Here is a 27,670-nt window from a genome sequence, read left to right as displayed (position 1 = left end):
GCTAGAATGTGCCGAGATGGACAGGCTAACAATGGAAATAAAAAGAAGAGGAGAAATGGAGTATTATTTGATTTGGGATATATGGTATAGTTGGTTAGAGAATAGAAGTAAAGAATAAGAACATAAAGACAATTTAAGAGCTATTTTTAAGTTAAAAGGTAATAAATATATAATTACAAATAATGTCATAATACATAGAACAGTGATGTATATAAATGGAAAGGAAGTGCAATGAAAATAACAGATATGTTCTTATGAGTACTGGAGCGCTGTAAAGATTGAAAATATGGTATAAAATGAAGAAAATTGTTCAAGAAAAAAAGAAATCTACTTCCTTGTAATTTAAACTCATGCTTTTTCACCTGGCTTCTGGAACAACTTGCCGAAGTTGGAGACCCCTGCTTTATAATATCAGCTGCTGTGATCTGGACATTCTGAAAGTGATAAACATCTTTCTTAAAATGCAGTGCCCCAAACTGTCGGCAACATTTGAAAGCAATCTGATCAAAACTGGAGTCGTCCTGTTGATCTTGACATTATCTCCCTATTGAAACAACATAGGGTAGCACTTGTGTTTTTCATATTTCCATAAATTGCTGATTCATATTCCCCTTGAGACCAAAACTCTGAAATCCTTTCGCATTATGGTCCTCTTCCAGTCTGTATTGATGCCTTTGCCTTTTTCCAACCAAATGTTAAAGACTTTTGCATATTTCTAAGTTGAAATTCAACTTGGTTTCTGAACAGCTTGTCAAGATCTTGTTGAAACCTAGTTCTTTTTTCTAAAGCATCAGCTCATTCACTCTCCCCCTTACCCAGTATTTATAGTTTGTGAATTCAACAACCATATTTTAAACTCTTCATTTATTAAATTTCCCATTAAAGACACAAATGCTCTGGGCTGAAGATATCTTCTACTGGTTCTATAGTACTAGTGCTTCCTCCTGCCCTAATGTGAAATTTATATACCTACACTCATACCCATATATGAAGAATAATTTTACACTTGTGTTACTATATTATTCTTGGCAATTTCTTGGCCTCCTAAAATGACAGATTGTAAAGTGAACAAAACAATTGCCAATGAAAAGAAAAAGCCAAACAAGTTTATGTTTAAGATATTTGTCATGACTGTAATTTAAATACCACTCTAAAAAGAAACAATGTTAATAGTTTTGAATCACTATCACCACATTTCTCTTTAGGGGTTATCTAGTTTAAAGATAGATTTTGTAAACCATGTTCTATGCTTCTGATATGCAACTATTTTTTCACAGCAATTAAAATTAGGGACATTCCAAATTGGAATTACATTCCAAATTGTATTACATTATATAAAAAAAGCCTTAATAGTTTTTGAAAAAGGAAAAATTAAGTTTCCCTTCTCTTAAATCTGAAAAATCCTCATTATATTGCAGCCTTTGAAGCCAATAAAATGCCTCAGTGAAAATAAGGTGGCCTAGTCCTGTCCTTCATAAAAACCATGCTAAGGAATAAAAATAACTCAATGATTCTTCTTCTCCTTGTCCTGTTTCTTCTCTGAGTGAGAACACTAATGCGGGTCACCATCCTTCTACACCTCCTAAAAAGCTTGGCATAGAAAATTAGAGTTTCCAAATATGTATCTTGTCTGACATTTATAAATTGTGGATAAAAAACTTTTCATAATAAGACAAAACTCTAGGTACCAAATGCTCTTCCTCATGAACCAGCTTCTGATCAAAACATGTTTAGCAGCAATGATCCATGTGGAAATCACACTATTTGTCAACAGGAAACCAGAGCCCAGAGGCTGACTATGCATTCAATCCATAAGGACCCAGATTGTTGGGGGCAATAAGTTGAATTTGTATATAAATATACAAATAGGATGAAGACTATTGCTAACATAGAGTAAGCCGCCCTGAGTCTTCGGAGAAGGGCGGGATATAAATGCAAATAAAAATAAAATAAAATAAAAAAAATGCAGAAGACCCAATCTTCACAATGAAGTATAACAATGATGGTTGATCACATACCTAGGAAAACATGCTCCCACCAGAACTATGAGCAACAACAGCAAATTAAGTGTAACATTTCATAAAATACTATCTGACCGAGCTAAACTTCAGCTGTATTCCTATGATTTTGCATAGGCAGAATCATACGTAAGACAAATGGAAGTTATTATTTTGGGAAGAACAAACTAAAGCATTTTCCCTCTAGATTTCATATACTTCAGTTTAACTCAGTTCAATATGCAGAAAAAAATGCCAAGGGCTTTTGTAATGTGTGTCAAATTCTTAATTAGCTACCCATATCATCACAAGTTGGTATACATTATGTCAAGAACTTTTAGACATTTTACTCTAAACCTCTAGTTAACTGGAAAAAGGAAAGCAGGATTTTCAACATGCCATACAACACCCTTTTTTGGAACAGGATTACATAAATATGAATTGCAAAAATAAAACAACTACAAACCCTTACTCTAACTTTTACTTGCACTCAGGTGGCAAGACTAAAGCTTTTTAATATTGTGCCATTAAAGTGAATCCCAGGAAAGTGTTTTAGCTCTTCTCATTCTAGAAGAAGAGAGAGAAGAACAAGAAGAGAAGCAAAGGCACTTGAAGGGCAAATGCCTGCTTCATCATGATCACCATCTCTTTCTTATTAAGTACTAGGAGTAGTTTTATGAAGTGGGAGTAAGCAGTATTCCAGGAAGTGACTCTTGTACAAACCAACTGCCATCCATCTCTCTAAGCCACTTTCAGGACAACACAATCGTGGCCTAATGAGATACTGGCAGGACTACCATATTACGTTAAGCAATAATATGACTCATGGTTTATTCAATTTTAGTTCACCGTAATTGCTTAATAACCAGCTTATTGGCAAGATAATTAAACGTTCTTCATGTAAATCACTTTACAATTTAACTGGCACAATAACTTTGATTATGTTTATGCAAGCAACACCTAGTGCCCAAGTTGGCTTTGTTCATTTCAATGAATTATTCTGAGGAGCAGAGTAAGCATCAACATTACATATTCACCGAATTAAAAAGACTGATAAAGCAAATAATCTGCCATTCCTATTTAACAGAAGGAACTGTAATGACCAATAACATTTGTTCAGTAATTTTGCTTTCTTGAGCACCAAGCTTTTCACTGCCACAAAGCAGAAGCTACTACTTAAGGACAAAACAGAGTTAGGATCCCAAAGATATGAGAAACCAGTACTTTTCATTTTGTCTCTCTATTAATTTGAAATTATACATTGGGTGAAATGTAAAATTTGTTACTACCGGTTCTGTGAGCGTGGCTTGGTGAGGGGGGGGAGGTGTTAATGTGACTGGGTGGGCGTGGCCAACTTTTTTTTTTTACTTTTAAAAGCATGTTTAAAAATGCTTTTAAAAGCCTCTGATGATCAGACAACTCAGCTGGGATCGCCAGAGGAGCCTTTTAAAAGCTTTTAAAGGGTTCTGACGATCCCAGCTGAGTTGCCTGATCCCAGAACCTTTTAAAAGCATTTTTTTACAACCTAAATGCTTTTAAAAGGTTCTGATGATCTCAGCTGAGCCGCGCAATCATCAGAGGCTTTTTTTTTACTTTTAAAAGCATTTTTTCGGTGGAAGAAAAAATGCTTTTAAAAGAAAAACCAAAAAAACCTCTGATGATCGCACAGCTCAGCTGGGTGGGTGGGGCCAGGGATTTTTGTTACCGGTTCTCTGAACCACTCGCCATCGCTACCAGATCGGGCAATCCAGTCTGAACCGGAAGCATTTCAGCCCTGAATTATATTCTATTAGCAACATTTCTTCAACCTAATTCTTTTAAGAACTACCATATTTTTCTGTTACTCATCTCACCATTTTTAAAATTACAATTAGGACCTTCTAATGTTATCTTATGCGTCATCTGAAATTTTGAATACCACCATTTGAAATGGCATTTCCTATCAATCAAAAAGTCAGCTCTGTCTTGTAAAGTCAAATCATATCCATATTGGTGTAATCTACTGGCATTGTCCTATTGCAGGGGTGTCAAACCATGTCGTCATGGCGGTGTCACGTGACGTATTGGGACTTTCCCCCCCTTCGCTAAAGCAGGTGTTGGTGTGGCCAGCACCTGATGCATCTGGCCCATGGGCTGGGAGTTTGACAGCCCTGTCTTATTGGAATTGCTTCTTCATAAGCAGTTTTTCTTTAGCTCATATGCCCTCTGTGGAGACCTGCTCTAGAGAATTGTGGCTTCCCCAGTAGGAGATTTTTAAGGAAACTGGAGATCCCAAAAGCAGTTAGAAACAGTTCCAAAATCTGAAGATCATGGCACTTATAATGTCCAATTCTGCTTGAGTGACATATGACAAACAAACCAATTGTACTATCAGAAATGTGGCTTCTAATCTTTACAGATGATCCTGAAACTGTTAAAAAATCCTTGTTGCACCTGATGCTAGGAGCAGACTTTCATTATTACATATGAATTGCCCTTGTCGCCATCCTTTGCATATTTGTTCTCCAGAACCTATCAACTTCTAGAGTAAATCTGGGAGCACATATTGGGTAAGTTTGAATCAATGGTGGCTAACGTGATTTAATATAACTCAATAGTAAATATGGTCTCTTTACATTTCTGTCATATAGTTTCTCCCTTTATCACGTAAGTTTCTTTCTCAAAATCCTGAGTGGAAAACCTAAACTTGGCAACTGTTCTCTGGCAGGCCACTATCATACAGTGTGAACATCGGATAGAAACATAAAATTGGTTCTGAAGCACTAGCTTCCACAAGGAGAAACATAGAGACAGGGAGCAAGAATTTTTGTTCTTGTTAAGTTTATTGGCGTGTTCTTTACAGAAGAGTTCTGGCTACATACTAGAGTGTAGACCTCAGGTTTGGGGGGTGGGGGGGGAATATAGAAATACTCAAGAAAACTACAAATGCAAGGATAAGTAAGAGGGCAGAACAAAATAGTCAGGGTTTCATTAGAGGAAATCCAGACATGGGATGTTAAAGAGGAGGAGGAGGAGGAGGAAAGGACACTTGGCCATTAAGAGTGACTGTCACTACCCAGATGGAGCTGTATCTACAAGAGTCGAACGTTTTATGTTAAAATTCCTCTTTACACATTTGTAGAGTAACTGTGAAGGGGTTAAAAGGAATCAAAGCAATCATTTTGAAAACTGTATTTAATTTCTGAAGTCCAATAGTCCGGCACGCAAAATCATGCATTTGAAAATTTTCCACTACAAATAAGCCAGATAATATTTTTCAAGGAGATGAAGCTTTTTGGCTCTTAAATCAATAAAAATGTTTACATAATTCTTGCTTCTACTGTACAGAATACTGTCTCTATTTGGACTTGTGCTGCTAGCACGCTGCATCTCACAAGTGTCCTGTTCATTTTCTAAACAGCTTGTGTTTCAGTACTTAAACATGTAATTCAAGAATTTTACACTAATTTATACATTTAATCGGTTGCATATATTAACATGTACTATAAGATTCTTTTTTCCTAAAGAAGCCATTACATAATATGTGGATACTGTAAAAAGATCTGATTAGTTAAAAGTAACAAGCATTAACAGATACATACAAAACTCAACCTAGTGGGACTGAGTGCTGAGCTTGCAATGAACTATGAGTAATCAGCCTTTCCAGTTGCCGCCTTCACAGGGGAAACACAAGACAATTAAAGGGAAATCGTTACAGTGTATCTGTACACAGTTTCTTTCCAAGGGACATCTGGATGTAGCTTAAGTTCCAAATGTATAAGAGGTTCCTTTTTAATAACTAGAGGAGAAAGGTCTGCTACCATAAAAATGTAATGGGATGCAAGGATACTGATGCTGTGTGGAGGAATGAATGGGTTTACAAGTTGTTCACGGTCAGGGGGCAATTTTGGCCGCTGAAAATGGTATCTTTATTTCCCCCAGGACAGGAGAAGGGCCATTTATGGTTGAAGGCCTAAGTGTGATATCGGTTTGTGAAGGACTGTGCTTAATCCCTCCAGCCCCACCTCAGCAGCTACAGCTCTCCGCAGAAGCCTTCGCTCGGTCGTTCTTGTCTAGCTTGATAGGCTCTGGAAATTCATTGTAAAGCTCCACTTCAGTTTCCTACCAAGAAAGAAGACAGATGTCACCAACTGCAGTTCAAAATTATTTTGCTCAAGTTGACCAGCTCCTGCTTTGGGAATAGGAGGCATGCAAACTTGGTGTCATTTCCAAAGAATGCTTATGGACAGTGCCTCCAAACTATCCCTTAAAAAAAAACCTCCCAAAGTCTTTCCTGCCGTCGACAGCACTAGGTGAGTACTGGAGACGGAAGGTTCATCTATTGGAAGACTGCTAATATATAAAAGACACAACAATGGCTGTCACATTCTATAGCAGTGGTCACCAACCAGTGGTCCACGGACTACTGGTGGTCCGCGAGAAAATTTTGGTGGTCCGCAGAAAAATTATTTGCATTTTTTATATTGCATTAAATACTATTTATCTTTTTTAAAACTTCATATTAGTGATCCTCGGAATTTAAAATTATGAATTTAGTGGTCCCTGAGGTCCGAAAGGTTGGTGACCCCTGGTCTATAGCCAGCCATCGGCAAGTTTGATCTTATAAGGTGAATATGAATTAATTGCCAATAGAAGGCACTAGGCAGGGCTCACCTGTTTAAGTGCATTTCGTGCAATTGTCTGGAAAGCTTGTTCCACATTAATGGCCTCCTTCGCACTGGTTTCAAAGTAAGGAATATTGTTTTTGCTGTAGCACCAGGCCTGTGCTCGTTTTGTGGTAACCTGGTAACACAGGAAGGTAATTTTAATTCAGTTAAGTTCATACATTCCTATTAACTAGCAACCCTTTGTTTATTACCAGTAGCAAAGAACTCCACATTATTTTCTAAGCTGTAGAGCTCATGAGTGCTGAGAAATCTTTGCATACCCAAAGCTTCGTCCCAAAGCAATGTTATTCGATTTACATTCTCAAAAGCAGATATTTTATTCATGCACTTTGGTATCGCATTTTGCAAAATATCCAGTCTGAAAATCTGGTTGTTAATTTGCAATCCATCCTTGGGTGGGGGCAGGGTGGTGGTGATGGTTCTGCTCTGGTTCTAGTTCAATGTAGCATCCCACTTACTTGTCTATTTTCTAAGTCAATCTTGTTTCCCAGCACAACAAAAGGAAAGTTCTCAGGATCTCGTGGACTAGCTTGAATGAGAAACTCGTCTCGCCAGCTATCAAGAGTTTTAAATGTGTTGGGAGCCGTTACGTCAAAAACCAGCACACAGCAGTCTGCTCCCCTGTAGAAGGCAACTCCCAAAGACTGAAACCGCTCTTGCCCCGCTGTATCCCATATCTGCAGAGAAGAGAAGAACACAGTAGCTTAATAGCAAATTGTCTGTTCAAATCAAAGAGAATCTTGATGCTTTAAAATGTGGGATCAGCTCTCCTCTCCTCTCTTCATATTGATAGTGACCCTGTGTTCTTTTTTTTTTTTTTTTAATTAAAATAGTTTTACAACAATTAAATTTTTTCCCCCTCCCCCCCTCCCTCCTAAACCCCCCTCCCCCCCCCCCCGGACTTCCCGGAGCAAACACAAGGTATAGTTCCTTAAACAAAACAGTCATACATTAAATTTTTAAAATCTAACACAATTATAATCTTTCTCTCACATAACCTGACTTCTTCCATTAAAATCAAAATAACATCCTTCATTCAAAAGCAATCCGAAATTTCTTAATCTGATATCTATTTTGAATATAATCAATCCAGTTCTTCCATTCATTTAAATATTTTTCTTGAGTACTATCTTTCAAGAAGGCTGAGATTTTAGCCATCTCAGCCAAATTGGAAACTTTCAATATCCATTCTTCTATTGTGGGTAATTCTTTTTTCTTCCAATATTGTCCAATCAACAGTCGTGCTGCTGTTATTAAGTTCAAAATCAACTTAGTCTCAATCACTGTACAGTCCGTTGTTATTCCCAAAAGGAAAAATTGCGGTAGGAACTTTATCTTCTTCTTCAAAACATTCTGCATAATCCACCAGATTCTTATCCAGAAAGACTTAATTTTCTTACAAGTCCACCATACATGAAAATATGTAGCATCATCACAATTACATCTCCAACATTTCGCTTGCATATCTGGATACATACATGATAATTTCTTAGGATCTAAATGCCATCTATAAAACATCTTATAAAAATTTTCCCTTAAATTCTGCGCTTGCGTAAATTTAACATTTCTAACCCAAATTTTTTCCCATGTTTCCAACATTATTGGTTCTTGAATATTCTGTGCCCATTTTATCATACAAGTGACCCTGTGTTCTTGCCTCGTCTTTGAAACATTTTCTGCATACCCAAGAACTCTGGGGAATAAATTGGATTCAGTCACATGAAGAGGCCCTATATCAAAGAGGCTGTCAGCTTCCCTCTAGAAATGCAGGGGTGGCAAAGGAAGTTGGCTTTAGATCTACTCCTCTTTCTTATTTATAGAACCAATGTGACTAAGGTTTTAATCATATCAGCCCAATTTCTTCTTTACCACAAATAAGGAATGCCAAAGTCAACCCAGACCTCCTTTTGAATACTGTGATTCTGAGATAACTTATCTCCTCCCTTGAGGATGAACAGCACTTGGGAAATTAGGTCTCTTTTGCTGCTGCTCCCATCGTCCCTTTGTTACAAACTAGTTTCTTCCTTCCCCACCTTTTTTTTTACTATGGAATTCACAGTGGAAGAATGTCTCCTGAGCTATCTTTGCAACCACTCTAGAATAGAATAGGTCCAGATGTTTGATCTAGTGAGATCTATTAATATTTGAACTGGGAATCCTGAAGACTAGCCTCACATTATCCATTCAGTACAGCAACAGTAAGATCCCATAATTAAAGATAAGAAGCAGAATTTGATGATCGACCATTATCTTTTATCATTATCAAATAACAGGAAACGTGAACTATGTAAGATCCAAAATCTTCATAAGATGGCCAGTTTATCATATCAAGTCAATTCCCATATTGCAAGGTAACTTTAATCTGTAGCTTTTTTTTTGCATGCAGCTTAGTTTGACTGTAGTCAGCTTGCCAGAAAAATAAAACAAAATGATGATAGTAAAAGCATCCATAGATGCTCTTTACAAACAAAGCCACTGAGTAAAAATTACTGCTATCATTAGAAAGACTTTCTACCTGAATGTCCTCCTAAACAGGACTGTCTTTATCATTGTCTTTTAGAACGGGGTCTCCAACCTTGGCAACTTTAAGACTTGTGGACTTTAACTCCCAGTATTCCTCAGCTAGCTTTGCTGGCTGAGGAATTCTGGGAGTTGAAGTCCACAAGTCTTAAAGTTGCCAAGGTTGGAGACCCCTATTCTAAAAGACACAAGGATACATCCAACCTGAGGGGTAGGCTGGAACAGTAGGAGGTCACAACTTGTTCCCTGGTGCTGATCCTGCTGATCTCTTCTCAGGTGTGTGTATACTGGGAAAATCCTGTCTCTATCTCAGACTGCTTGGTTAGGGAGAGGATGTCCCATAGTAATAAGCAAAAGCATATATTTGTCCTAATTTCAAATTTATGAAGATTGAGTTTCTGAAGACCCCACTACCTTGTTAAAGATTTTTAAATCACAGCTGAGCTTGCACACCCCTACAAAGCCTGAAAAAATGCTAAGAAATGTCCTATATAACATTTTATGTAAACGTAAGCTGAGTTGGCATACATTAATTAATGGAAAACAGAAATGGGGTCTTCTATAAGAAAATGCTAAAAGCACACTCTTACCTGCATTGTGACTAATCTGTCATCCACCATCACCTCTTTAGTCAGGAAGTCTGCTCCTATTGTAGCTTTGTATTGGTTACTGAATTTCTTGTTAACATACTGATTCATAAGAGATGTCTTTCCCACCCTATGCAAACAGAAGAGAACTCAAGCCATGGAAAACAATAGCACAAACTCAATAATATAGTCAATCCAAGTTTATAATCTTGGGCAGATAAAATGCTAGTTTGCATGCATCTCCTTTTGTTTTTTCATATATAGTATGTCCTAGACTTATGATTGGCTGCTTAGCAACCATTCAAAGTTACAACCTACCTGAAAAAGGGGACTTGTGACCCAGATCCAAAGTTCCAACAGTTGCCCTCTCCTCCCCTGGTCATATGAATGCCCTTTGGGCCCTTGGCATCAGGGCTGCACTTTATGGCCATCTGTGGCATCCCACAATCACATGGCCACATTTTAGGATGGCTTTACCAAAAACTGGCACTTATTTCCAGTTTTCAACATAATAGTGCCATAATGAACAATGAGTTTGCTTAACTCATTGCTGCAAAAATGTCATTAAAATGGCACACTCCATTACTATCGTAACTCAACTACCGTAGGTATCTTAATTTCTACAATTAATACAACCAATTTATTTATATCTATGTTTTGAGTTCAACTCAACTGACAGTAAGCCTGCAACTGATTCATTTAGAAATTACATATTGAAATAGGGTCAGGAATACATTATTCTGTATCAGCAGAAGTCTCTGCTCCAGATATCCAGTAAACTACATTGACATTTTTAAATATACAGATTGGAAGAATGCTTTAAGTATTTATAATGACAGCTGTTGCTATTTACCATTTCTAGAATACAGTATAAATAAGTAACTGATCATACCATGTTAAATATATAAACTTTAATAACTCAATGATTCAAAATTGATTTATGAATCAAGCTTAGTCTATGGTCTTCCAGATGTGTTGTAATAATACTGTCACCCACATTGGTCAAAATAAATTATAATCTCATCATATTCAGAGGAACAGAATTATAAATTCTATTACTTGAATTCTGTAACTACATCTGTTGATTGCAAGATTTATCATTAAGAGAAGGAATCAAAGGATTCCTTCAGTTACAGCTTTCCTATAACTGAAATGTAACATATTTGGCAGATACAGGTAGCCCCTAAGTTACAACCGACTTTGCAAAGTTATAGTGGACATAGAATGTTTTATAGTCTGTAAAGCACTTCTGGCTGTCATAAAGGGTCATACTATGTCATCCCCTTGTGATTGCCATCCCACTGTGAATATGTGACCACATTTCGGGTATGCGGCAACCAGCTCCCATTTATGGCAGGTTGCCAAGTGAACCACAATCATGCAGTTGCCACATACAATCTTCTCTGCTGGCTTCCTCAGAGGTCAATAGAGAAGCCAGCAGGGAAGATTGCAAGCCAAGAAGATAAAGAGGATTTGAGGTCTGTTCCTGCAGTGCTCTGAGGGATTTCCTGTCACTTCCATGTGGACAGGGGAAATTCCTTGGCAGGCTTCACCAATGGACCTTATTGAACAACTGTTCAAAGTTACAACGGCATTGAAAAAAAGTGACATACAATTGGTCCTTGCACTTAAGACCTTCTTAGCATCCCTACAGTCATGTGATCAAAATCTGAGTGCTTGGCAATTGGCATTTATTTATGATGGTAGCAGCATTCTGGGGTCATGTGATCTGCATTTATGACTTTCCCAGCTGGCTTCTAACAAACAAAATCAATGGGGAAAGTTGGATTAATTTAATGACCATATGATTCACTTAACAAATGGGGCGATTCACATAACAACCATGGAAAGAAAAATTGTAAAATCAGGCATGACTCACTTAACTCCATCACTGATGCGGTTAAGCCTCAGTGATGTTCTCACAACTGAAGCTCTGGTCTCAATTGTGGCTGTAAATCAAAGACTACCTATATTACCATTTGATAAACTACTATGCCTTATTACAGTGGCTACTGCTCAGATGGCATGCATATATTAATGAGATTAGGAAACTTCCACACCTCTTTAAATAAAATGCCACTGATAAATAAGAATGATGTAAAATTAAATATTAGCAGTATTTATTTCAGGATTATTTTACTTCCAAATGTTTTTACATGGATGTTCAAGATTGTGGGAATATTATCTGAATCTCTAGCTTAATGAAATTAGATTCCAGTACACAAGTGGGATTTAATTTTATCAATCACAATAGCTGAAAGACAGTTTCAAAGATGCATTGAGTACTTCATACTGATCTGATCATACATCATCTGATTAATGATCAAAGTACAACTGACTTAGTATTTCATTGAATAGTTTATATACTATTTTACTAGCATACAAATATATTTGCATGCTACATATATTAATAATATATTAATAGTATTATATTCCATATACTAGCGTACTAGTATTATTTTAATATCAGTATAATTTATATTTTAACTGGTATGATCTTGAGGCAGTTACATTGCTGATTGAATCATGTGTGTGTTTTTTAAACCTTTAATATGACTGATATGTTTATTGTTTGTACTTTTGATGTACATTATCCAGATTTACTTCTTCTGATATGGGTAACCACATAAATTTGATAATACCTAGATAACTATCTTTGAAAGCTAGCCAAGCATTGGATTTTAATTTTTTTTTCTAGTGTGTCACATCTACTTCTTATGTAATGCTAAAAAAAAAGGAAAGAAAAAGCTAGCTTTTACTTCATGCACTATACTTTAAGCAATCAGAACTACTTTGCTAGAATCACAGACGAAATGCTTTGCCAATTTATTCAGTGCTGCAATCCCTGTTTGGTACTCGTTTGTTACCTTATCTAGAAATTATTTTTTTACATATTTTTTCTACATTTTTATTGCTTTAAGAATTGTATGCTCATACGTTTTGCATGATAACGTATTTTGTTAGGCTAGATATTTACGCTATGTTCAGTGCCGTTCTTTTGCAAAACTTTGTAAGCTGAGATATTTTCCATTCTTCATTTCATTTCAATTGCAGCAAAGCTTACATTTCTATATTATCTTGGGTGTTTTGTATGCCTTAGTGCAATGCAATTCTCTTTACTGACCATTTTTAAGCAATGCTGGTCAAAGCAAAACATTATTATATTAATACTTACCCTGAATCTCCAAGAATGATGACTTTGAGTAATACTTTCTTTCTAGAAGTCATTATTACAGAATTCAGATGAATATTCAAGTGCACTTACTAGACAAAAAGAAATTACAATATAAACATCTTACTCTGCAATCCATTTGCTTTTAACAGACAAGTCAAAATACAGGTAACATATTAATATTTCATATCCTTGCAAACTAGGTACTAGATATTGCTTTCTCGAAACAGATGTAAAGATGGAACCACTTCATTGCAAAAAAGCCTCTGTTTGGCTACTGATCAAATCCAGAGAATGCTTAGCTATTCAACTTAAGTGCCCCATAACAGCAGGAAGGAAAGATTCCCCAGAAACTTCACTAATGCTGAATGCTATCCTTCTTAAAAGTGTTTCAACATTTTCCTTTTTGGCTTAAACAGAAAAAATAGCCTTAGTTATCTTCCTAAAGCTGGTTTATGAAAAATCGTTTTAAGTTTCAGGTTAATAGTCTCAGAAATTCCGCTGTGAAAGAATGTTAGTCCTACCAGAGATTCAATTTGAGAAAAGTCCACAATTCTTATTTTTGTTAAGAAGTGCTTACTACAGCTTTCACACACACACACACACACACACACACACACACACACACACACAGAGAGAGAGAGAGAGAGAGAGAGAGCGCTTAATTCCAATATAAGAACAAGTGGGAAAGAGAATGAAGTACTGCAAAACTGTACATTAGGCATCGCGTCTTTGAGGTTACATGAAACATCTGCTCTGCAACTGTCTAAGTATAATTATGCAATCTACTGCGAACTGAAATTCCATAGTATAGAAGTATAGAATAGTATCATTTAAAATGTCCAGCAAGACTATGATTATTAGGCTTGTAAATTGTGAACACCTGTTAGTACCTATATTCTACTGTGTAAGATTCATAAACGTTGAACATTAAAGAAAATGCCATTATGGATTGCAAGCTCCGTAATGTAGATGTAATGCTGCAGGGAAACATTGCGTGCCAAAAAAAGGAAGTGTCCAAATCCAAAAGTTGCAGCTAGTTTAAAAAATATCAAGGCACAGTTGAATCATGTCTTTCAGCAAGAAACTAGAAGAACAAATAACTGCAATATCATACAGTGAAATTTTAATGGAGGGTGCAGAATTCCATTATTTCCCAAATTCTAGTAAATTAAAGAGTACTTGATCATAGCAAAGCATGCTAATGACACAATTTGAGTCGTTTGCATCATGACATCATCACACAAATGATAAATGCTGTACTGCAGTACCCAAATACTCCCTCTGTGAGGGACATGGGCACTCATAAACATGAAATATAAATAATAAATGAAATAAAATTGCAATGACATTTAGTCCCTTCCAAGAAAATCTGCTGCACAGAGTAAATCATGGTTTTACTGTACTGCTTCTAATTCTAGTTTTTGTCTTTGGAATTTGGAGCAAACTTAAACAACCTAATTAAGCAGTTATTAAAAACAAAACAATCCTTCCTATACTCAAAAAACTAGCCCTTATTTTTAAAGACCACCTAACATGGGATTTTCCTCCATATTATCTCCAATGATGGAGATTCAATGTATTAACATTGTTGATTGAAATAATTTTCCTTTCAGATGTTTGAATTAGGAGTAAATCTTTGAAAGCCACAGCTCTCACGCAGATTTCTTGTTCATGACAACACTGCTTTCCAAATGCCAATGGAGCTACTCAGTACCAGCAGAGCACAACTGCAATTATTAACACTTACATGATTAAGTGCTACTATAGCAAAGCAAAATTAATAACAGACAGAGCACACCTACAAGGCTTAAGCTTGGTGCAGAAAGCGTTTAAACATACCCAGGGGAAATTTTGTTGTAATTTTAACACAAATTAGTCAAAGAACTTTCAATAGCATGCAAATATCAATCAGAAGCATTCATTTTTTTATTAGACAAACTCTGTAGTCATGCCACCCTTAGCACCTTCAAGGAAAAACTTCCAGGATACAATAATATGAGGATTATAAAAACAATAACAAATATTTAAAAATATTTTCAGACAGTATCAATAACTTTATGACATTATCTTCATTAATTAAAAAAATCTTCCGGAACAGCTTTTTTAAAAATTGCATCCCAAAGACAAAAAGGGTCAGAGCTGATCTCTGGTGGCAAACTATTCAGCAACATAGGGACTTGGTTGTTTTCCTGCAGATGTTGCATTACCCAACTAGGTAACATCTGTGCTAGTGATGATGATGATGATGATGATAATGATGCCTTGAAAATCATAATGACTAGCACTGATGATGTTATCTAGTTTGGGTAGTGAAACCTCTGCAAGAAAACAACCAAGGTCAGAGAGCACCAAGGGCTTCTCATTTCAACCTGAGCTACAAAGATTCTCGTTTATTCGTAAACAAAGGGACTATTTTTCCGGAAATTATCTCCTAAATCTCCTCCTAATCTGTCAACAATTGGGAACTACTAACATTATTCATTCCTAAACATTTTATTACTTGTATAAAACATCATGTACTGTTATCAAATGTGCACTTTCCTATAAATTTTAATACAATTTTAACTGGTTAAAAATATCATGAAAAAGTACCGTTTTTTAAAAGATAAAATGAGGCCTATCCATAGTGCATTTGATATAACCTGTGAAATTTGAAGCATCTATAAAAAATTAGCATTCTATGCCAGCAGCCAGTGCATAGTTATTACAAATATAGAAAGTCCCAACATTAACAATTGGTATTTCAAGTATACATACTGTTGTCCCTATCCTTTTGGAGTTATGGTTTATTTCTGACACAAAAAAATGGTATTTCATAGGAGGCTAATTACTCAAAGTCTCATCATTGTACTATTTTGAGAAAAAAGGATACTGTAAACCAATGTTTTCCAACCAGTAACTTTCAGTATGTAGATTTCAACCCTCAAAGTACTCAACCACACTACCACCATTTCAAAGTGTTACATATTCCAAATTTGCTCAGGTTGGAAAAAAACTGCTGTGGCTATTTTAAGGTATCACTCCATTCTTCTAATCTAAGGCCTACCAGTCTATATGTAAATTCATTTTCCCAACTAAATAACTTTGCCACATGCCTTAGTTTGCAACAGCAAACTTTTGGGGAATTTTTAATTCCAGTCAGATGATGATGTAGGGGATTTAATGAACTGTTTGCTATTTTGATAAAGATAATCAAGGTGAGATAACTGAGGTTAAAGAATTGAATTTTAGTATTTGCACATATGAAGCCAGCTTCTATTGATAATTCTATTTCTTTATTGCTGTATTTTTCTTTATTCCCTCAGGTAACCATAGGAACAGTACTTAGCACAAGTCTGCACAATCAGATTACAACAGCATGTGTGGGCTCAGAATGCTTAATCACATTCCTTCCTTCATGGAGAAAGCACTTCATAATTTCTTTTCTCTATAATATCTCACTTTTATTTAAGTGTGATTTTAAACTCAAGGTTTGCTAGCTCCTCAGAGAGAGAGAGTATGAAGCCAAACAGTCAGTATTTATTCTATGGGTTCTGAATGAAGACAGATCAAAGTGATTCCTTGGATGAGAATCATGATATCAACTGTATCTTCCTCAAACCAAGCAGTAAGGCAGGAGTGTCAAACTCAAGGCCCGTGGGCCGAATCTGAACCGCAGGGTACTTAGAGCTGGCCCACAGGGCTGCCCTGGAAACAGTGAAGGACCGGCCCACAGTACCTCTGCCAGGGAAAACAGGTCCTCCCGAGCTTCGTTTTTGCTGGCAGTGGGTTGCAGGAGACCATTGTCACTGAAAATGGAGCTCAGGAGTCCATTTTCGCTGGCAGAGCACTTGAGCCACCACAGGCGCTCTCGAAAGGAGTGATGTCGAGCTGGCCATGCCCACCCCTGGCCATGCCCCCTTGCCCCAAGGTCAAACACAATCCTGATGCAGCCCTCAATGAAATCAAGTCTGCAGTAAGGACATTAAAAAGCTTCCTATAGTAATTTAATATAGAGCTTATCTGGGAATAGGCTTGGCAAGAATGATCAAGATGGTTATTTCCAATTATTCTCACAACTTGTAGGAATCATTCTGTATAGTTTTCCATAGAAAGCTTAAGACTATCCTTAGTGTAACAAGGAACAGTGAGCGAGCCTTCCAGTCCAGAAACTTCCATATAATAGAAATAAGACTTAAGAGTTATATACTGTGTTTCCACGAAAATAAGACCCTGTCTTATATTTTTTGAACCACAAAATAAATGCTTGGCCTTATTTTCAGGGAGGTCTTATTATTTTGGGGCGCAAGGAGCAAGATGGGGATCCTCTTGCTGTCTTACCTGATTTCCAGCTTTGTCTCCCTAACCCTAACCAGAGAAAGTGGCGGGGACTGGCAGAGCATTCATTTAAATATTTTCGGGGAGGTCTTATTTTCAGGGGAAGGCTTATTTTCGGAGAAACATGGTACCACTTCACAGTGCTTTACAGCCCTTTCTAAGCAGTTTACAGAGTTAGCATATTGCCCCCAACAATCTGGGTCCTCATTCTACCCACCTCGGAAGAATGGAAGGCTGAGTCAACCTTGAGCCGGTGAGAATCAAACTGCTGGCAGTGGGCAGAAAATCAGCCTGTAATACTGCATTCTAACCACTGTGCCACCACGGCTCATAATGAAGACAAATGCACTCTCTTACATACAGCCACCTTTACTTCTTCAACTAACATTGATTTTTCTTAAACTACACCCTGTCCACTATTTTTCTTCCAGCATTTACACATCTTAAAATTGTTCCATTCATTTCCCCATTTTTACTTTTGGTTATTTACCATATAACTTGCAATCACACACTCCATTTTTCCATCAAGTACAACTCAGTCATAATTTTGGGATCCATACTTGTTATGGCCATATAATCTAACTTTCTGAGCATGAATTCTCAGCTAAAAATGCAGCTTAATTTACAAAGAACATTCGCATCTCCAAATATTTTATATATTCATAAATATGCTAAATAATCAATAGAATACATTCTTTTACTATCTATTTAATATCAAACCATTAAAGCATTCTATTTATTCTTACACATTTACTTCCTCTGTTATATTCCAATCTTATATTCTCCAGCCACCTTTTAGTTCCATTGCCACGGGGAAAAATCCATAATTCCAATCTATTTCCTTTATTCCACATCTTCTCTTTTAACTTTAATTGTTCTTGCTTTCTCTGATTAATCCATTTAACAACATAACAGAGTTGGAAGGAATTTTGGAGGTTTTCTAGTCCAACTGTTCAAGCAGGAGACCTATACCAACATACAGCTGCCCAATCTCTTCTTAAAAACCTCCAGTGATGATGGAGCACCTACTTCTGTTTGCAACTATCATTTTCTCTGTACACAAATATTTCCCTTACACCCTTAGTTCTTCTACTTTATCATTCTACCAAACATGCTTGTTCGGACTTCTCAGCATAACTCCATGTGCTTTAATACTTCTCTGTCATACAGTTCTTTCCCTCTGGTCCAATTACTTCCACCTACCCTTCTCTTACATTCACTTTTGATTCAATTTTGTTGGATGATTAATCTATCTTCCAATACCTTTTCCATTCCATCAACTATGGATTATACCTTAAAGGAACTGTTTTGAAATGGTTCTGATTTTTGTCCTATTTATAACTCAACCACCCCATGATATTGGGAAAACGTTTGAATCTACATAATTTTTTTAATGCTCATTCTCCTTGTACAGTGTGCAAAACCTATATGAAATTACAGGAAATATTGATTTGGAGTAAATTGATGATACTTAGCTCATTACTTACTACCAAATCCAAAGGAAACATAACTACTTTTATCTGAATCTGGTCTGGATGAGGAAAAGCAAGCTGATATCAAGGCAGAGGAGATGTTGTTGATAAGGGAAAACCAGAATCGGGGATTGAAGTGGTCATTTTGAATTGTGCACCTCTGGAAAAAGCAGATTTGCATCTGAGAGTGCTTCTCATCCCCAATGTATTTACTATTTATTTACTATTAATTCTTATGGTTTATAATTTGTTATGGCTTTGTTTCCATAATTCAATGAATCCACAGACCCAACAACTCTACTTTAGCCTAGTCTAATATGTTAAATGAACCCAACCATTAAGCTAGGTAAAAGTGTATCATTTGCTCAATAGGCAGTATTACGTAATTTTTACTTAGTTCTACATTACATAAACACTGATTCTAAATTAGTCATACTTGTTGCAAAGTCATTGTTCCTGCTAACAATATATTCTTCCATAAATTTCACAATATTTAGTAATTTTACTGGTTTTCCTTCAAATATTTTTCCCCAGAAGACTTTTGAGGATTGAACAGAATAATCTTGCCAGGATTTATGTCTCCTAACAATTAATAAATAATGGGCAATCAGACTAATAGATTTGAGAAGGCATGTTACATTTGATAGTACCCACTAAAAGGAATGCTTAAAAAACCAGCTGCATGCTTGGCTATATATCCTTGATGCTGGCAAAGTACTCTTACAAAAATGCACACCCTTAAGCAGCAACAATGATATCATCCTCAGGCAGCTTTAAACACAGCTGCTGCATCAATTTTTCATTTTTATTAAAAAACAGATCATAAGCAAATATTCTTGCAGCAAAATATACCAGGGTAGATAACTACTGTACTGAAATGCCTGTATGAAAAGCTATACTATTTCAATAGAGGTAGTCTTCAGCTTAGAACCATTTGTTAGTGAACATTTGAAATTACAATAGCACTGATAAAGGTAACTTACAATTTGTCCTCATGCTTACAGTGATCAGTATCCCCATGGTCACCCGATCAAAATTTGGGTGCTTGGAAACCAGAATGTATTTATGGTGGCTGTAGTGTCCTGGGGACATGTGATCACTATTTGTGACCTTCCCAGATGACTTCCAACAGCAAAATCAATGGGAAAGCCATATTCACTTAACAACCATGTGATTCACCTAACAACCATGACAAACAAAAGTAAAATTGGGCATGACTCACTTAACAACTTGCATAGCAACATAAATTCTGATCCCAGTTGTGATTGTAAGTTGAGACCTACCTGTACCCTATGGTTATAAAGCCTACTTTAAGCTTCCAGTACACAAATGTGATTTATCTAGTAGAGCTCCCTGAACCAGCTCTCTATATGCTGAGTTTAAATATTTGAAAAACTCATCAGTAATGCTAAACTGAAAATAGGGAAATGTTAGCTGAGTGAAAACCTTTTCTGACTGCTGCCTTTCAAAAGTGTTAGATTACAACTTTCACAGTAGCTAGAAATTTCTTATGTTTTAGACATCTTAACTGCTGAGCATCAATCTGCAGTTAAGTCCTCAAATAGTAAATGTTCCAGTTCTAAGTAAGACTAGCAAGAATTTATTCTCCCTATACATTGCCTACACTTTTGTTTAAAGGCATGCTGACACTCATTAAATATTAATATTTAGAGAATGCAATTTGTCTGCTTGAAGCAATTTCACCATGCATCTCAAATAGCTAGCAGCAGCTTCATTTTCCACTCTGCGCTTATAACTGAACCAAAGCTATGATCAAGATCAGCCAAGAAAACTGAAATATAATTGGCATGAACGCCGGCATTATTGCCTCTATTTGTCTAAAATCCGCTTCTGAACATCTCACTGCCTCACAGCTATTTATGGTGTCAATATAAATAGAATCATATTCCAGAGTGAAGTAAAAAAAAGATTAATTGGCACTTAATGCATTCAATTATCTTCCAAAGAATACCATCAGCCCTCTTAAGCTTGAATCCTCCAGATATTATAAATTACAATTTCCATCTAGCAAGTATACAAGAATAAAACATGAAAAGCAAATGACAGACATAAACTAGGGCTTTCTTAAATAGAATCCTGCAAGATTTCTACATTAATTCCCTCAAAAGAGATGCCTAACAGTATACAAGTGTATCTAAAATTAAAGGATCTGAATGGGGTATAACAGTCTTCAGCTGAACCCTGGCAAGACTGGATGGTTTCTACGAGGATTATGCTATCTTTGGTCTACAGTTTGTACAATGTGACATCCAAACCAGGATGGGGAGGCACTGCCCAGACAGACCCACCATGAAATCTGGGACTCCTCCAGATTCACAACTCCTGCTCAAAAAGTATGGGTTGGGAAAGTCTTTGCGTTGCACTCCATTAGATCAGGTAGAGAAGGAATACCCTGTTTCCCCAAAAATAAGACATCTCCTGATAATAAGCCCAATTGGGCTTTTGAGCGCATGCGCTAAAATAAACCCTCCTCGAAAATATGTAAAGGCATGCGAAGCCGGTCCTCACCATTTCCTCTGGTTTCCTCCACGCGACTCAAAATAATAAGACCTCCCAAAAAATAAGGCCAAGTGCTTATTTTGGGGTTCAAAAAATATAAGACAGGGTCTTATTTTGGGGAAAATGTGGTACTAAGAGTTTTATTGGTCAGGGAGTTGCATTTGATGGGTCCCAAGAGATGGGCCTTCTCTGTTATATCTTATGGAACATCCCCCCCCACACCAAAGTTAGGCTACCTATTTTTGTTATTGTTTAGGAATTCCCTTAAGACTTGGTTATAAGACTCCAGGCAATGGAAAATAAGAGAAATTCTTAAATGGCTCAATTATAATTGATATTCTTGCTCCCTCTGTGAAGATTGTTTATTTTAAATGTGTTGATAATATCCTCATTTTAATTATGACTTTTATAATTGGTTTTATCGGTTGTTTTAGTCAATTGCTGTATCCACCCAGAGTCACTTTATGTGAGATAACTGGTTGTATAAATGTGATTGATAAAGTCAATGTTTTTAGTAATGCTGGCAGAGGCTAAGGCAGTGTTGGTGAACCTTTTTGGCACTGAGTGCCGAAATGGGACCGCATAGACTCCAGAAACCAGAAGAGCAGCCACCCAGCGGAAGAACTGCCACCACCCCCCTCACCCCTGGTGGCGGCAGGAGCAGGGTGGCTGGCCAGGGGCAAGAGGGTGGTTCCCGTGTTACCACTTTTGGACAGGATACTGGAGGAGGAGCTGCCATCGGGGAGGCAAGCTGCCATAGGAGGGCCAGAGGAGAGTGCAGCTCCTCACGCATGGAGATTCTGCCGAGGGCCTGGCTTGCTGGTGGGGAGCGGCTGCAGGGGCCGGCCGGTCGTTCCTGCCCCTCACCCTGCGGTTGCTGTTCTTCTGGGGTGCCTGAGGCGACCAGGCTTGCTGGTACCATGGACATGCGCCAGTGCCGTGGGCTGGAGCTGTGCAAGTAGCCCGCTTGGGCGGGAAGCCCGGGCCTGCCCGTCCTGGCCAACAGCTCTGCTCCTTAAGAAGCGACAGCCGGGATTCCCTCTCCACACCTTTGGGCACGCTAGCCATCACCTGTTGCTCTTCTGGGTTCTGGCGTGCCAGCCAGCTGGTTTTCATATACGCGGGAGAGCCGGAAACCAGAAGAGCAGCTGCCCGGGGCACATGCGTGTGCCGGGAAGATGATATTCTGGTTTCTGGCCAGCACGCCGGAACCCAGAAGAGCAACAGGCAATGGCTCACATGTGCATAGAGATGGCTCTGCGTGCCCCTTCCAGCACACATGCCATAGGTTCGCCATCACGGGGTTAAGGTATCAAAGAGCAACATAGAATGGTTTTTATTTATTCAATTTTAGCCAACTATTCACTCTCCACCATATATATATGCACACTGAAATTTGTGAAAGTTGTAACTCAAATATTGCTCCAAATTTGATAGAGGACCTGACAAATCATAGTTTAGACAGCAGCTCTGTAAATACAACATAGTAAACAGCAATCAAAACAAATTGCATTACTTGGTATAATGTGTCTCTCTAGCTATTAGTTGGCAGCTGAGCAAGATACAGAAATAACTTTTAAAGAAGAGAGCAATTAAAATGGCAATGTGGAAGAATTAAGTGGATGAGGGATTTGTCTAACACAAAATAAAGTACTATAAACCAATAATGAGAGTCAGTTTGGAGTAATGGTTATCAGGCTAGACATCGTGAGACCATGAGTTTTAAGTACGAAACCAGTTATGTAACTTTGGACTATCATTCATTCTCATTCTACAGCCCTAGGAAACTACTTCTGAAAATGTTCTCAAGAAAACTGCAGGGACTTGTTCAGGCAGTTGCCAAGACTGACTTGAAGGCAAAGGTGGAGGCATATGAGTATTTGGGAAAGAAAAATATCTCAACAGACAAGGCCACTACAAACTTTGCCTATTACTGTGGACTAGTCTTAATTCACATCTTATGCAAGTTCAGCATAACTTCTAAACAAAAACAGTTTAATGTTACTTTTCACATTACAGCTTTGTTACTTCATTTATATGGTTACATCAGGAATACTGTAATCACCTGTCTTCCACGCTTACTCATTATATTGCCAGAGAGAATATACCAGTCTAAGCACTTCAAGTTCAACATTTATGGGTGGGTAGCAATGAAATTTAATTCTGTATTTATCCTCAGATTTAAAGGAAATTACCCCACTTCTGACCAAAGAAAACTGGTTATGCCATACATGCTTTTAACATAAGTTATGTTTTCAGATGCTTTCAAATTAGTGGGGGCTCCTGGTCATTGACTGGACTAGTCCCTGCAGTTTTCTGAAGAAAATTTCAGAAGTGGTTTGATATTGTCTTTTTCCTAAAATCAAGAGATAATAGTAGGACCAAAGTTATCTAGCTGGTTGGTGCCTAGAGGAGGACTAGAAATCACAGATCTCCTGGTTTCTAGCATGGTGCTTTAACAACTACACAAAAACCTATCAGTGAGTAGTCCAGGAACACAGAATGTTGCCTTACAACAAATCAGATTCTTGGTTCAATAGCATCAATATTGACTGGAAACAATTCTCCGTATTTTTTATATCTAGGATATTTTGTTGCAAATCAGATGCCTCATCATTGTGCTCTTGTGTAATCTGTTGTAGACGATTCTTAAACCTATGAAAATATATTTACATATAATATATGCAGTATCTCCATCAGAAAAAGCTTGAACTAATCTTATCAAGTAGTTAGACTGCCTCAAATCACTCACAACAATGAGTTAAAATGTTTATAAATGAGTTTATAAATATCCATGGTGAGAAAAATCTGGTTTTGGTTCCTGGTAGTCACACTCAACTTGATTTATTTTTCATTATTTCTGAGCAACTGTACTCACAGCCAGAGTAATGTAATGGTTAAACCATCTGATTGATACCAGGCAAACCCAGATACTAACACATCCTTAGCCATGAAAATTACTGGATGATGTTGGGCAGCCAATCTCATAGGGTGTTGTAGGGGAAAAAAAGAAAGAGAAGTGCTATGTATGCTATCCTGAGCTCTTGAACAAAAACACAGGGTACAAATTTGACAAATAAAGGTCATTTTTCAACCAATTACATAAAACACATTTTAGAACTATCCAACCACTGCAGTGCCATAAATTGACTGGTAACACTAGGACACTGCTATAAGCTATGGGGGAGATGGCCAAAAGTACCGTAACATCCAACCAATATATTTTTTTTGTAAGAATTTCTAAAGATAACAGACATATTTAACATAAAATTATGCTGTTGAGTTCAACACTTCAACTTTTAAAATGAATTGGGGGGGAATTAAGAGTTTGAAAGTACAACCTAGACGACCTTACCAATACATATATTATACACTATCTTAAATAGAAGGTACTATAAGGTTGGCCTTTATTGATAGTCCAAATACAAGTGCAAATGTAGGCATAGTATCATAAGATCCTGTAATTGGTCTAGAAGATACTATGGATTTGCTCACATTAACAACTGTTCTATAGCATTAGATGCAAGTCTCCTAGAGATCCCGCCACTACTCAAAACTTCATTTGTTTGAAGCAACAACTATGCTTTATATATCAGGATGTAAGGATATGTTTGTATTACTTGCCTACAATTTTAAGTACAATAAATCAACAGTTCTCCAGCTATGGGTTAGGATCCTGGAAATAGGGGTAAGGCCAGGTGCATAATTTTTTAAAACGTTGCACAGGTAGGGTTGGGAATGCTGTCAAAATTTAATTCTAGGATTTGCTAATTTTTCATGGGCAAGCTCTAGAGGGCAGTATTGATACTACAAAATTTAATAACCCTGTTGAGTTTAAATTGAACTATTAAAAGGATGTATTTATTCCCGGCCATTGTCTCAGAGGTATTTTTTTTTCCAAAAGGCAACTGGCTTATTGTTTCCTTGAGGAAAGAAGAAAACATTTTGCTTCTCATCCAAGAAACTTCACCACCTATTCTTTCTTCACCATTGATGAAGCTTCTTGGATGAGAAGCAAAAAATTTCCTCTAGAAACACTTTATGACATTTAATCCCTAGATAAATTGCACTTAACTACTCATGAACTAAATCATGTGCTTAATCAGCTGCTGCAATCACAAGGGAAGACAGCATGCTTGCTCTTCCCAGCTAAGGGGGAAAACACAGAACAGGAAATATACATGGATTCCATTTAATATAGGTTAATTTTACTACCCAGTAACTTAATAAAAGAAAATTACTTTGAGCTGCACACAATCTAAATCATATCTCAGCTATATATTCATTTGAGCCCAGAAACGTTTTACAATAGTTAAATGTATTGCTTAGCTTTCATTGGGATATGCAATTATCATAGTGAAATTAATTTAGTGGCCCAATCCATTATTGTCATTTGTCTTAAATTGCCAGGCTTTAAATACCTAAATATTCCTAAATATGGCACACACTGCTTCTTCAGTATGATGACATATTCATATGCAATATCACCAAAGATAAGATTAGCTCTCTTCAAGGGTATCAATGAGTCAAGTCTTGAAACCTAGTTTTATCCTGAGTCATTTGTTGTCTAGCATTCCGATTAAGTACTTGTGGCAATACAGAAAGACACTGCTTTGTTTACCATCCTTAACTTAGTAACCTACATCATGTTTAGACAGCGGAGATAACATTGTGAGCCCCAACTGATTTACCATTCATATGGTCGAAGGAACTCTTGTATTAGATTTGAGCTCAACTGTCCTTGTACATAATCGCTCAACTGATTCCACTTTTGAATTTACTCTCGAAAGTATTGTCTAAGGTACTACAAAAAAGTTTCTTGCAGCACAACCTGGATCGTGTAAATCATACAAAACTGCACTAGGTTCAGGTAGAACGATCCCGATACGCAAATTAAGATGGCAGTATTAAATCAGGGTGGGGGGTGGGGGGAAAGGGCACTTCTATTTACTCAGAACAATACAGGCATTTTCAAGCTGGGAGATGGGGTGGGAAGAGTAGCAAGGAACAGGATACCTTGGTAAGTAGCTTTGGACATTTTTTAAAAAATGCACAGAAAGCTCCCGCTTGTTTAAATATCGAAGTTCAATATTTACCGAACAACAAAATTGATGCCGGGCCAAAGCCATGAATCCGTATTCTATTAAGTCTTCAATTGGGCAGTAACAGGAAGCGTTATTGTTTAGCCAGCAAAGGCGGGCAGGAGGAGGGCTCAGCAGCTCTCGCACCTTTCAGTTTTCCAGTGCCGGGCCAGGAACCAGCTACGATCAACCAAACCACCAACGGACACCGCGGGGTTCCTCTAGTCCACGTTTCTTTGTTCCGGAAAAACGGAGGGGGTGGGGGGAAGGTGGAGAAAGAGACGGGAGGACAGGAGCCACCGCTCTCTCCTAGCTGCTTCTCCCAGGGCCATCCTACCGGCAGCCTCCTCGCCTTGCCAAACCCCCGCCCACCGCAGACGGATCGTTATTAAGCGGCTGCCACCCCCCACCCCACCCCCTTGAACTGGCCCTATGGAGAACTACCAGCCCCAAAGCGAACAGGGCGGGGCCCCCAGACGGCCGCTCCCTCCTCCCGTCGCGAAGGCGGCCGAGGAGGAAAAAAAAAGACAGCGACAAAGGAATTCTACACCTCCCCCACTCGGACGCCCCGATAGAGCCGCGCCCTTATCCCCGTTCTCCAACGCCCCCCCTCCTCCTCCCGCAAAGCCGTTAGGCCGCTCTCCCGACGTCGAGCCCAGCAACAAGACACCCCCGCATAGGTAGCGCTCTGGGGCCCCACCCTCACCGTCAGACTCACCGTGTAAAAACAACGAAAACCCGGCTTGATCGTAACTGTTCTTCCACACCCCTCAGGACCGCCAACCCTCCGCTCCCTTCGGCTCCGCTTTAATGGGGCCAAACACCCTCCCCGCTTTCACTTCCGCCTCTTGCTCACCCCTTCCGGTCACGCGACCTGCCCGGCGTCTTGATTGCACTGACGTGTAAAAAGGGCGGGGCCAAAGGCCGGACGGGTTTCGGGAAGCCTTTGGGTTCTAATTACGGCAGGCTCACGCTCTAGCCTAGCCCTTGGCGGCGTCTCTATGATACGTGTAATTGAGCCACCTTGTAAAATTCTGCAACGGGGTTTATTAACGGGAGGCTGGCCGCTGAGGAGCCTCTGGCTACCGTAGCTTGGTTTCCTGCTCCGGGTTCAGTTTATTAAGCAGCAAGCACCTGCTTTCAGCATGAACCTTTTTTTATTGTTATTAAAAACAACGTGAGCTTCGTTCAATGGGGCGGGAACTTATTTTTGAGTAAACAGGTATCAGATTGCATGACGAGCAGATTAGGAAATCCGCCAGCTTCAAAGGGGCTTTCCTCGAGTCAGTATTAACAGCTTTGCTGCCTACCTGCTTTATTTCCTGAGCTTGTTC

At 38.1% G+C, this 27,670-nt stretch overlaps 1 protein-coding gene across 2 annotated transcripts; it reads right to left on the bottom strand.

The window, feature by feature from the left end:
* Window positions 1-5,153: 5,153 nt before the first annotated feature.
* Window positions 5,154-27,194, bottom strand: RAB7A (RAB7A, member RAS oncogene family). Of its 2 annotated transcripts, none has more exons than XM_058168166.1 (6): window positions 27,055-27,194; window positions 12,947-13,035; window positions 9,775-9,901; window positions 7,123-7,341; window positions 6,651-6,779; window positions 5,154-6,098 (listed from the first exon to the last, which is right to left on the bottom strand). In XM_058168166.1, the coding sequence occupies exons 2-6, from the start codon at window positions 12,997-12,999 to the stop codon at window positions 6,003-6,005; spliced, it is 624 nt and encodes a 207-aa protein (XP_058024149.1). In that variant the 5' UTR covers window positions 13,000-13,035; window positions 27,055-27,194; the 3' UTR covers window positions 5,154-6,002. The 2 variants fall into 2 exon arrangements, with proteins under 2 accessions (XP_058024149.1, XP_058024150.1); XM_058168167.1 differs by lacking the exon at window positions 27,055-27,194 and adding an exon at window positions 26,352-26,474.
* Between the last annotated feature and the right edge of the window lie 476 nt (window positions 27,195-27,670).

The sequence above is a fragment of the Ahaetulla prasina genome, chromosome 2, assembly GCF_028640845.1.
Source record: "Ahaetulla prasina isolate Xishuangbanna chromosome 2, ASM2864084v1, whole genome shotgun sequence".
NCBI lineage: Eukaryota > Metazoa > Chordata > Lepidosauria > Squamata > Colubridae > Ahaetulla > Ahaetulla prasina.
The sequence above is the reverse complement of the archived record's forward strand: the minus strand, read 5'-3'. Positions and strand labels throughout refer to the sequence as shown.

Bases quoted from the DNA above. Each gene is read 5' to 3' on its own strand.
- RAB7A (XM_058168166.1), bottom strand. From the start codon at position 12,999: ATGACTTCTAGAAAGAAAGTATTACTCAAAGTCATCATTCTTGGAGAT. The intron at 6,780-7,122 runs GTAAGTGGGATG...CTGTGTTACCAG, and splicing joins TTGACTTAGAAAATAGACAA to GTTACCACAAAACGAGCACA. The intron at 6,099-6,650 runs GTGAGCCCTGCC...CTTTCTTGGTAG, and splicing joins CACGAAATGCACTTAAACAG to GAAACTGAAGTGGAGCTTTA.